The sequence below is a fragment of the Pygoscelis adeliae genome, unplaced genomic scaffold (genome assembly GCF_000699105.1).
Source record: "Pygoscelis adeliae isolate BGI_AS28 unplaced genomic scaffold, ASM69910v1 Scaffold24, whole genome shotgun sequence".
Taxonomy (NCBI): Eukaryota; Metazoa; Chordata; class Aves; order Sphenisciformes; family Spheniscidae; genus Pygoscelis; species Pygoscelis adeliae.
Window position 1 is genome coordinate 637,562 of NW_008824806.1, and position 12,072 is coordinate 649,633.

General features: G+C 36.8%; 1 protein-coding gene across 1 annotated transcript in view; it reads right to left on the reverse strand.

Annotated features, from left to right (window-relative positions):
- Nucleotides 1–2,596: 2,596 nt before the first annotated feature.
- CAPZA2 (capping protein (actin filament) muscle Z-line, alpha 2) overlaps nt 2,597–12,072 on the reverse strand; it is a 17,788-nt gene continuing 8,312 nt past the window's right edge. Inside the window, exons 7-9 of the mRNA XM_009324056.1 lie at nt 8,369–8,440; nt 5,661–5,723; nt 2,597–4,753 (exon numbers count right to left, since the gene is read on the reverse strand). Coding sequence (XP_009322331.1) covers nt 4,613–4,753; nt 5,661–5,723; nt 8,369–8,440 — 276 coding nt within the window. The 3' untranslated portion in view covers nt 2,597–4,612. The remainder of the gene's footprint in view (nt 4,754–5,660; nt 5,724–8,368; nt 8,441–12,072) is intronic.

Below are 12,072 nucleotides of genomic sequence, written 5' to 3' on the forward strand. Positions count from 1 at the left end.
CACTTGAGAGCTTGTGGCTGTGATTTTTCAGTTAGGTTCATAAACACTTTATTTGCAAAAGAGGAGATAGCCTGGTTTTCTTTTAGCCAGTTAGGAGAACATTTGCTCCAGGGAGATTGAGTCCCTTCTTTACCTCATGGGACCAAAACTCTCTTCTCTACCTCCGAGGAAAGTAGCCTAGGTTCCAGATGTACCACGAGAGGTACCTTTTGCCTTAGCCAGCTGTTGCCTGCTAAACACCATAACTGACAGTCCCTTTGAGGACATTTTTACTTGCTAAGAAAGGAGTCGTGAGCATGTTTTTCTGAACCCCTCCTCATAACACTGCTTGCCTCGCATTCACAGTGTTGTGCCAAAGCCGTAGCTCCGCCTTCTACATTATCATCCCTAAGTAACTTCTGAAACAATCTTGAAGGGTAACTCAAACTGAGTTGTACACTGGAAAACTACTTATTAAAGGAAGTACTCTCAATTCTTCCACTGATGCCTACAATAGCTGTACTCAGTATCGACTTGATGTTGAAAAATATTAGGCACATTTAAATACAAAACTGAAACGAGTATTTACTACAAGTCACTATTAGCATGTGGTGGTGTCCCTCCAAACCAACCAACCAAATATTACTTTAGCAGGTGCATTTACAACCCTGTAAGCTGGAAGCTGTTTCAGATCTGAAGTTATTTCAAACTACAGCTAGTCAGGCAAAAGTCCCTACGTGCTCCTCTTGACTTAAGAGAAAAAAGCCTAACAGATTTGCCCCTGCCCAGCTTTATTGATTTGCAAGGAAAAGATGCACAGAAAAGTCTAAACGTGTTTACAGAATATATCCTTTAAGGCAACAATTACTGTCCTTACCCTCTCTTGTGATGAGCCCATGGATAATACTACGCTGAGCAACATCTGTTACAGGTAAGCCAGTCACAGTAGCAGAGGAAAATACTGCTAGTAAGAAAACCTACCGAGTATTAAGCATTCATTTTCACAGAAGAAATAAAGCACAAATTCACAGTTCCCTCCCTTTAGCTGTGGGGAAAAAAAATGGACTTTTTTTTGTTTAAGTCTGATGCAGATTTTCCCCTTTCAAAAAAAAAAAAAAGAGTTCAAGAGTTGACACCGTCACACAAAAATTGACACTTCAAGGTTATGAACAAACTATGTTTAATCTAAACCTAGTTTACAGTTGCATCAGAGGAAGAACACTTTCAGTCTTTCCAGTAAACGAATGCAGCAGAAGCTATGTCTGTGTCAGCAAGTAATTCAGTATGATAGGAGTGGATCCATAGAATCAAACAGTTGACGTTCAACCTCTATACCTACAGTCTGGAAATTTGAAGGCCAGGTTGAGTCTGATCCTCCAGACATCCTCAACGCATAGGTGGTTTCAAGCTGCCTGAAGGAAACCACTGCTATGGGCTCGCATCACCATTAGGAGCTAGAGGGCATTTGGTGCACACCCAGCGCACAGTTCCTAGTTCAGATTTCTCCCAAAGGAAGTGAACTCAAAAGCACCAAAACTGCTTTGTCAGCCAAACCAGTATATGGCAAGCGGGGATGAGAGAGGGATTTACTCCCAAACTGCACAAACTACATCACTGCCGTAGATGCAGCTGGAGTCATCCCCTAAAGAGAACACATCTATTAGGATGTTCAGTCTCATACAGTACTTTTAACCCTGGGCTGAATGACCGTTTACTAATGAAATGCGTTGCAGTGTTCCCAACTGAACTGGCCGGCAGAATTGCTTTCAGTGTATAGAGCATAAGCAGCAGTAGTGATGTAACCAAAAGTACAATGATTTTAAAGTTTCATTCTACCTGCAGTATGAATTAAGACAGATGTACGAGAAAGGGGCTGCTCAGAAGAACTTGAAAGCAGAATTGTCACTCCTGTTGCAGATGTTGAGAAAGAACAATTGCTTACTCGCGTAAGTTAAAAGCTCCTTTGTATAAAGGGGCACTAAGATGCACAAGATGTATTACATGTCATAAATGCAAGCATTTTACAAGTCCATATTACAAGCCATAATGTCTAGTACATCAACATTCCACAATACAAAGCTTGTCTTTATATTTAAAAATAGAATATCAACAAATAGTAATTCACATTAAGACAATTGCCACAGCAAAATTTCCCATAGAAAGTGCTTTACCTACACAAAATACCCTAAAGTCTACTAAGCAAGCTCTAAAGTTCTCCAATTTAAAAGGGGTAGAAGCAAAAAAGTGCAAGTGACATCCAAAATTTTGAGAGAAATCAAGAACTCCAGATGTGCCGTGTGCCTCAGCTGATACTCAGGTCAACTTCATCTGGGGAGTCATTACCCCTAAATATGATACAGCATACCATTTTGAAAAAGTAACAAATAGTTGATTTACTTATAAATTGCTTTATTGAAGCTATAACTTAATAAATTTAATGTTCAAGGTGTAAAATTATCTCACAGACTAAAAATTAACACAACAGGAAGAGATATAAGTAATACAAATCTACTTACGTCACCCTACTGGTAGAATTGAACCTGTAGGATGCTATTCTTTGAAGATAAGGAATCAAGACTATCACAGGACTGAATAAACAGAGAGGGAAACACAGTAATAGAGTACTTCACAGTAAAATAGCTCTTTATTAGGAATATATTTAAAACTAGCTTTTTATTTCAGGTAAGAAAAATAGCATTCTGACTTTTTGCCAGTGCTGATTCTGGTCATACGCAATATTCTAACAGCTAGAAAAGTTATTTGCACTGTTGTTGCCCATTAACAGTTCTCCTAACTGTCCATTCACTGTCTTTTATTTTTAGCATGTTCTTAAATATGTTGAAGAAATTCTTCAAACAAGGTATGTATTTAGATCTTAGTTAAGACTGACAGACTGACTTGACAGTGACTCAGCATCCGTTATTAGCTCATATACAGCTTTTATAAGCCTTCTTTTAAAGAACAACACAGTTCAACAGCTGACCTACGAAGACAATTAAGAGGGCAACTCTCCAGGAAGACTGTGGTAGAACAAATCCCATTCTTCTACTACAGAGTTTAGTACTGTAAAGTAGCAGCAACTTCAAGAACTTCAGTTAATTCTATACCCCTTTATAAGACAGCACTGAAGAACAGAACATAGGGGTATTGCTATTACAATTCAAACAGTAAACTACTTTGTGTGTACATTTCTATACCCAGTACAAGTCTAGACTCTTTCTCTTGCTATGCTGTAACTTAACAGTTTAAGGTAATTAATTGGATCATGCTGTAAACAAAGATAGAAAACCTTTGTGTAAGCTTTACTGGTTTAGGAGTGTGCATAAATACCTGCCTTCTAAAAAAAAAGCTGTTCAGTTTTCCATCATGAGCATATAATTAGGTAGCATATTTTAAAACAGGTTTTCATCCAATTAAAAATGAAATCTATGCATTTCGCAGAAGTGTTATACAGCATTTGTAATGAAGTCTGTTTTTAGATACCTGATGTCCATTTTCAATACGAGATATATCAGACAGGGAAAGTATTCTCCAGACAAATGTGTTATTTTTGGTCTTGTAATTTCTTCCATCCTCTGTAGCCAATATGAAGCTAGAAGATACCTGTTTTAAGCAGACTTCCATATGTAGATGTTTCTTAAATGCAGATGGAAACAGTGCATGATATTACAACAATCTCCAGATACACTGAGCATAGCCAATAGGCCACAAATTTGTGGCTGTTTTAAGCAGTATTTAAAAATATATAGAAACACCAAAAATAGGCTATATCAGGAAGCAATCTGATACTCAAATAAATAGAAAATTTGCATTTTAATGTCACATTGAATTTTAGTACATTTCAATCCAAGAAAAAACTGACAGACATAATAATGAGTACAGGATTATATATATTACAATATGCCTTGTTATAACACATTTGTGGCTTTATGATAAAAAAACCTCAAGGGCAGATGGAGTTTGAGCTCATTTAAGTAATTGTCAGGAACAAAGCATTAAATGCATTTCTGAAATAAGTACTTTTATTTAATTTCAAAATCTTAAAACAGCGTTAGACCTTGGCCTTTTCTTTTAAAAAACAAATTTAGTTACCACGGAGCTAGCTAAGTAAGTATTCTGAAAGGTTTAAACAATATAGAAAATGCTTTTCCCAATTTTACATACAACGAAGGGATAGATGATTTCAAAAACAGCACCTATGGCTAACTCCATGTTGACCTTGACCTAGAAATGCACATTACTGATCTTGACAAGGAATCCAGCAAATTTTGGAAGTTGTCCATTTCACATGAAAGCAAGAGAAAGGGTTATCGTATGCAAAAATATTTTTCAAACTGTTCTTAACGTGTAATTGAAAACTAAAGGCATGGTCTCTTCATTATAAAAAAATAAAGGTACAACAGAAACTCTAAAGGAAGATACTCAGCTATACTGAAGTTGCAACCCTCTGAAAAGAAAGAAAAAGGAAAAAAGTCAATTAGCTAAGCTTTGTGCTCTAACCAAACTACTTACAGTGATTTTCAATGGCAAAAGCCCATGCTGACTGGGTGATTTGACAGTTCCAGATACTTTTTGTAATAATTTTTATTTGTATACAAGGACACTAAAATGATCCAGTCATGCAACGTTCACTTTAAGCATTCTGCATCTCTTTTCCAATCTTATAGCTAAGGATCTTGTTCCAGTCAATCTTGGTGCGGGTAACTGGCAATTGTCGACGTAAGGCCTTGAAAGTAGTGTCCGACATAGTCTGATAATTCTCACTGATAGCAGTCTGTTAAACACAAAGTCATACAAAACAAAGATGCATGAAGAACAAGGCTAGGAGGTTATATAAAGAGTTAAACGATTGAGTAGTCTGTTACCTCCTAAACAGGCTTAATAAAAGTATGCTAAATTAAAATATTTTACGAGGGAAAGCTGTTAGATCCAGACTGAAACTATGGGAAGAAAATTAGTGAGACAGATGCAATAACCGGCTGTAGCCTAGGTGTTTCAGCAAACCACAGTGTGGTTAATCAGCAGCATGAATAAAGTGCTGATCAGAGTTAGCTCATACATCATTAATTCCAGACACCAAAGTCTTCCACTGGTTTTCCTGTGGGGATGGTAGTCAGTCCACAACATTGTATGAACTTGAATACAATGCATATGATACACACTTAGTAAATTTTTATTAAAGAGCATTTTTTTAAAACTGACAGAACATGGTGTCTGAAATTTACCTTATGTTCAAGACCTAAATGAACATGAATCCACTTCTATAGAGTACATCTGGAACAGTTATACTTTTCTAACTTTAAAATAACTAACTGAAATGGATAATCCTCATATTTAGCAAAGCTGTCTACCAGAGTAGCCTCTGAACAGAATCTGTGCAAAAATTCCACTTAAGGAATGCACTAATACTGAACGAGACTAGAATTGCCGATATTTGATCACGCTAGGGACTTTTCTGCTCTCAAAAAAATGACTAACATAACATTAAGTAGGTAAGTGCAATCACCAGAAGGTACGGAAAGGAAGGATACAGTTAATAGCAGCATGTAATCTATTTATATTTGTATGGAACTGCATTATCTTAATATCAAAAGCTTGCTAATTACAGAATACTAGCTTTGGTTAAGAATATGGTAATGTTATACATGTGAGTAAGGATACAGCGTTTGTTTCCAACATACCTGATATTCATTTTCTGCAGCCTCTACGATTTTTATAAATTCCTTCGCTGTCTGGGCTTCATTCTAGAAAAAGAGCATTTGAATTAGGTCTGATGTACAGCATGATTCTACGACCAGTTGGATTATGTTTTTTCCTGTAGTTATGAGAGATGTCAGGTAGACTCCATGAGAACACATGACCATTTAGAGGCTAAACCAAAACTGAACAAAACATTCATCCAAAAGGCATATGCTACATTATTATTGTATTTATATTACTATAATCTTAAAAAATATAAACAGTCCAACTGCAACAAGCACAAAGATTACCATGAAGCTCATTAAAATATTTTAAATTAAAATTTGATGGTATGATAAAAAGACATATGGAACAGAACAGCATTTGGAAATATGAGAATGCACACATACAAGTCTCTAAACACATGCGAAGTATGGATATTATCAATGTTAAATTTCCAGTACAAATTCAGGAAAACTTAAAAGAACACCAGCTAACCCAGAAGTATGCAGACTACAACCAAAAAACCAAAACAAATTTGTTCACCTCTAAACATTCTGAATCTGGAGACTAAGCTGAGGCAAACACTAGACTTTATATACCGGATCTTCTAAAAACATCCCCAAGTACGTCTTGCAAAAATGAGGGTGCAACACACCACAAAGTCCAAATTTCATCATGACTGATAAACAGTTTCTTGGCTTTGGGCCTCATCTTTAAGTATGCAAGTGTGTGTTTGTTTCAAAAATAAAAAATGACCTGTCAGTCAATCTGGAGACAAATTAGCTGAAGTGCTTGAAAGAAGTCTCAAGAAGGAAGCGAGGGTTCATGAATTTCAAAACTTCCAACTTGGCGTTGGAAACATTCCTAAGGGTGCTTTTGCAGAAGCTGTTGAAAGATAGGAGCGTTCTTGCCCCATGTGATCCCTCGTTCCTACAGAGGCAAAGACTGGGAGAAAGCTATGGCAGCTTCAACTACAACTGGTTCAGAGTTTCAGTGAAACCACCTAGCAGCTGTGAAAGCGCTCCTGGACACTGCAGAAAGAGATGAAGGAGGAGGCAGAGACCAAGTAGAAGAAATGAAAGGGTTTTGACTTTTCAGTGAACTGAGGCAATGATTTCAAAGGCTCTGCTAATGAAAGGAAGAATTCAGGGGTACGAGGTCTTATTTGGCTCAGAGAGAAATTAGGGATAAGAACGTAACCTTCAGCAAAATTATTCATAGCTCTAGCAACAAGAGAACTCTCCAGTTGTTTACTTCAGTTGTGCCCATTGATGGTACAAAATTTTTTCTCTGCCAAACAACAGAAAAGAGGAGTCATTGGGGCTCCTTTTAATCTACCTCCCATTCCTTCTGTGTCAAATAAGAACCTGTACAGCCTCCGCCCTCTATGAAGCTCAAAGCCAAGGCTAAAAAATTGGTAACCAGAAACATACTTGCTTTTGTTCTAGCAGGAGGTAGGAAAGTTACGTAAAAGATGGTTTTCTACTCATCGGTCTTCTGCTGCTTTACTAAATTGCAGAACAGGATTAAGTTTCTTCCCAATAGAAAGTGAAGCAAAAGCTATCGAAAGAAGAACTTCTTCCACATAATCTTCCCTGAAGCAACTCTTATTTGAATGAAAGACTAAGCAGATCCCCCCCTCACTTAGGGGGGCAAAAGTAATTTTATATCTACAGCTTCAGAAGCGTTATCAGTTGGCACCACACTCCCCCATTCTTTATGGTGCTATTACAACCGAAGAGCCAACAAGCCTTGCTTTATATTAACAATGTTCTTTATTGATGAATTGAGCTTTTGAGCCAAATTGGTCACGACTAGTCATTATCATTAAAATAGTTCTACTGTTCACTTTTACAATTTCCCTTTGCCAGTTTAACCGCACTGGCTTAAGTTTTATTGAAGAACACGCCAACAGACAATCTTACTGTTTATAAACACAATCTCCAGTAGGCAAGAGAATTATTTCAAAAGTAGTAGTTGTTCATGTTACAACATTACCAACTCTTAAAGGATACATCTGGTACTATTTCCAAACAATTTTTATTTCTACTGTCTGCTCTTCATTACGATAATGATCCATTTGGAAAGACGTTGAATAAAATTATGCTTTAAATATAAAGTGTATTATGCTTCTCAAGCTGAAGCATCTCTGAAAGGGCTTTTTGTACAGAAAAGCAAGAGGCTGACAGCACTAGTTACAGAGAGGGAGGAAATGAAGGGAGAATTCTCACTACTGCTTCTCAACTGGTAGCATTTGTTTACTATTTTTAGCATACTGGTCTTCTCCCAATGAGCAAAGGAGGCAATCTCCTGGAGACTGTACTACTTCAGTGCGTTATTATAACTCAAACCTCCTTGATATTCAAAAATTAATTCTATAGGTCACTCTGCAGAACAAAGTTTAAATACAACAGAAGTGCAGAAAGACTGGCAGCAAGCTAATTAAATATTTACAATCAAAGTTAATTTAGCTCATATAAGACACATGCAAGCATACATTAATTTTAATTTTTTTTAACTTTTTTTTTAAACAGCAACATGTTAGGTAAAAATAGTAAATATTACACAAAAAATATTTATAAATTAGAACATTAATTCCCATTCATGCAGAAGAGCAAACTAGCCTCCAAACTTCTGAGTTTTAAAGCTTGCTTCTCTTTTTAAATTAAAAAGTCACTTCAATATACACACTTTAAAGTTCACTTACAGACACTGTTAGAGAATCTTGTATGTCTTTATGGCTCACCAGCTGAACATTGCCATCTTCATAATAGTGAACCTACAGAAAATTAAACAAAGAACCTCATCATATTAAATGTTACAGACCAACAACATAAAGGAAAAATCAAAGTATTGTATTTATCATAACAAACCTATATGAATCAAACAAAACCACACATAAAATGTTACAGAACAAAAACAACAAATAGGAAAACCAAAATGTTGTAGAATTTAAATATTTTTTGGGGGGAATAGTAAAGAAGCTACTCTGGAAAAATTTTTGTGTTGATGTGCCTTAAGTAGTATTTCATGCAAAGAAGTTTAGAATCATAGAATCATTCAGGTTGGAAAAAACCTTTAAGATCATCAAGTCAAACCGTATACCTAACACTGCCGAGTCCACCACTAAACCAAGGTTTTGATTAACATCACGAAGATGATGACATACTATTTATGTGACCTTCCTAGAAACTCTTGAAATGGTGAAGATAAATTTAAAATGAGAATAGTTTTGGCAAGGCTTCAGGATACTGTGAAGTTTGTTTGTTTGTTTGGTTTTTTTTTTTACCCAAACTGTTTCCTAGGGACAGTGCAAAGGTAAGCTTCCCTTTCTAGATCTGCCTGGTTTTTGATATTTTCCTCTATTAGGTATGGCTCATAACAAAAGCTGGTATTTATGTAGACAAAGGAGCTCTTTGGGACAAAGTTTGCCAAGGTTAGATAGCAGAATGAAATCCATTTACTCTTGAAATGTTATATCTACAGAACAGCTTCCTTGATTATTTTGCAGGAGGAGTAGACCAGTAAAAACTCTACCCAAGCTAACATTAGTACTTTTAAATTCAGTTGAGAAGGATCTAGAAACATTCAGTTTCTAATGCAGCTGTTGGAAAACTTAAAAAACAGGAAGCATATATAAAGTTACATGAAATCATTCATAGTAACATACAGAAGAGTTATGCAGCTCATTGACATTTAAACACGTATCTTTAAAGATTTTTTACAATTTTGATAAAGTCAACATAGTCAACGTGGCTGATGTTATGAGGAATTGAAGAATTTGTGTCTCACCCTATTAGGCAAGATAACATTTTAATTTGGAGATTAATGCACAACACTATAATTTCATATACATTATGATCATGGTGTGTGCAAGAGACCCTCAATTTTATAAACAACAATAGAGAAAACATGACACAGCGTAAGACAGCTAGAATACCCAAGCAAAAGAAAGGTTTCCTATATGAGAAAGACATTATTTCCTATGATTCATCTTACATTATTATTTTGCTTACTGTCAAATACTCGTTTTCCAAGAAAAGGTATTGCCTTGGTTTCGGCTGGGATAAAGTTAGTTTTCTTCCTAGTAGCTGGTACAGTGCTGCGTTTTGGATTTAGGAACAGAATAATGTTGATAACACACCGATGTTTCAGTTGTTGCTAAGTAGTGCTTACACCAGTCAAGGACTTTTCAGTTTCTCATGCTCTACTGACTGACAGGGCTGGAGGTGCACGAGAAGCTGGGAGGGGGCACAGCCAGGACAGCTGACCCAAACTGGCCAAAGGGACATTCCATACCATGTGATGTCATGCTCAGTACATAAACTGGGGGAAAGCTGGCCAGGGGGGCCGCTGCTCGGGGACTGGCTGGACATCAGTCAGCGGGTGGTGAGCAATTGCACTGTGCATCACTTGCTTTGTATATTCTTCTATTATTACTTTTGCTATTATTATTAGTATTTTATTTCAATTATTAAACTGTTTTTATCTCAACGCACAAGTTCAGTTGCTGACTGAGGTTAAACCACAACAGGTACCACCCTAACCATAAAATAAGCTTCTTTTCAAGTCAAACATTGCTGGGTGAAACTTCTGCCAGCCTTTTTCAATCCAGTTCCTAAAAGATGAGAAGTGCTTACTCAGTGCAAAATTCTGAGAACACCCAATGAAACAGCAGAACATAGAGAAGTATAAGTCTCCCCCCTTCTCCATCACAACGCACTCAAACCTCCCCTGTGCTCTGAGGTCAACATCGGCACAAACATCTTGTCTGTCTCACTGAGTCACATTCTTGGCAAACACTCAGGCCTAAAAACTTAACAGGGATGAAGAGTCAAATCTAATTCTGGGATGTGTTATATCTTATACAAAATATGAGAAGTAACTGTTCTGTACTATACCTCACTGCTGACATCCTTCTAGAATGCTAGGTCTGGGTTCAGAAGACTACAAGAAGGATGATGTTTATGAACAGAACCTCTTGGAAAGGTTAACTAAGGAGGGATGAGAATAACAAATTATCTAAGAGATAAAATTATAGTAACCAGTACACTTATCAGTTGTTTTCCATGCACAGTTGGAGCATGTCAAGCACCACAGGGACTTAGTTTTAGTAAAAGACTGCTGTTGCAGTTTTCCCCTTACATATAATTAAAAGAAAATTAAACAATGGAAGAGATTAAGACAGTTGAGAATCTCCTATATTAGATTTTATTAATAGAATTAAAAAAAGGAAGAAATTGTGCAAGTGACCTTAAAAATACTGAAGATGCCTGAAGACAGCAGGTGATGCTGGAATTCTCCCCAACATATTCATAAAAGGTCTTATCAGAAACAGGGCAACGGCTGTATTGCTCTCAAAGATTCTGCAAATAACACTGAAATTTCAGAGTTCTGAAATTCCACTAATGTTGTCATGAGTTCATATTCTAAAAAATTATCTTGCTCCTTTAAAAAAGATCAAAGCACTTTTTCAGTTGTTTGGAGAGGGGAAGGGAGAGCACTCCCACATACATTGAAGAAATTGTACACAGTTTCTAAAAATTTGAAACTGAGTTCAAAATTCCTTAGTGAAACAAGTAGTTCCTATGCAAGCAAAAGAAGTAAAACTTTTCGTCACTCCCCAAAACACAGACTTTAATTAAGGTAAATAATGTCGTGATTAATTATGTGAAATAGTAATAAGACAAAATCAGCTGTTGCCCAAATTGAGATGCCGATTAAAACCTGACTAAATTCCCTATTCAGGCTATTTTCCAGGCTACTGGGCTAACCTTTCCCAGAATTAGGTAGACACCTGCCTGCTTGTTCTGGAAAAATCTCTTAAGGCATTTAACCAAAAGTACATGCTGTGGAGAAAACGCCTGTTTTGCTGCAAGCTGGATTTAAGTGACAGTTTACTTTGGAAGAGTCTAAGAAACCTAGAGTTGAGAAACCTAGAAGTTAAGGGTGCTTACCGTGACCATCTTGATCTGACAACATAATAATGGCTGTCCACATTTTGACTATCATTCCAGTTGTTACAGAATTTGCCCCAGAATGGGAAATCAGATTCAGGCCCCCTGCTTGGGTGGATCTGAACACATCTACCACATCCTAAAATAACATCCCAAGTCTCAGGCTATGGGTAGAAAAACATTCCATTGCATCTTCCTTCTGAAGTCAAGTCACTCAGCAGTAAGGAAGTGCAAAACTCATGGGGGCACAAAAGAGCAGGAGAAGGGAACTTGACTCTTATTTTTTTTACCAGACAAAGTACTACTGAAAGCCAGACTGCACTAAGCTTTAGTCCCTGATCCCAGAATTGTTTTAATAAACTCCTGCAAAGTATGCGTACACATTCCAGGGAACCAATCCACGAAGTCCTCCTGCCTACCACATGACAGTCGGACTTCCTTTGGTCTCAAGATT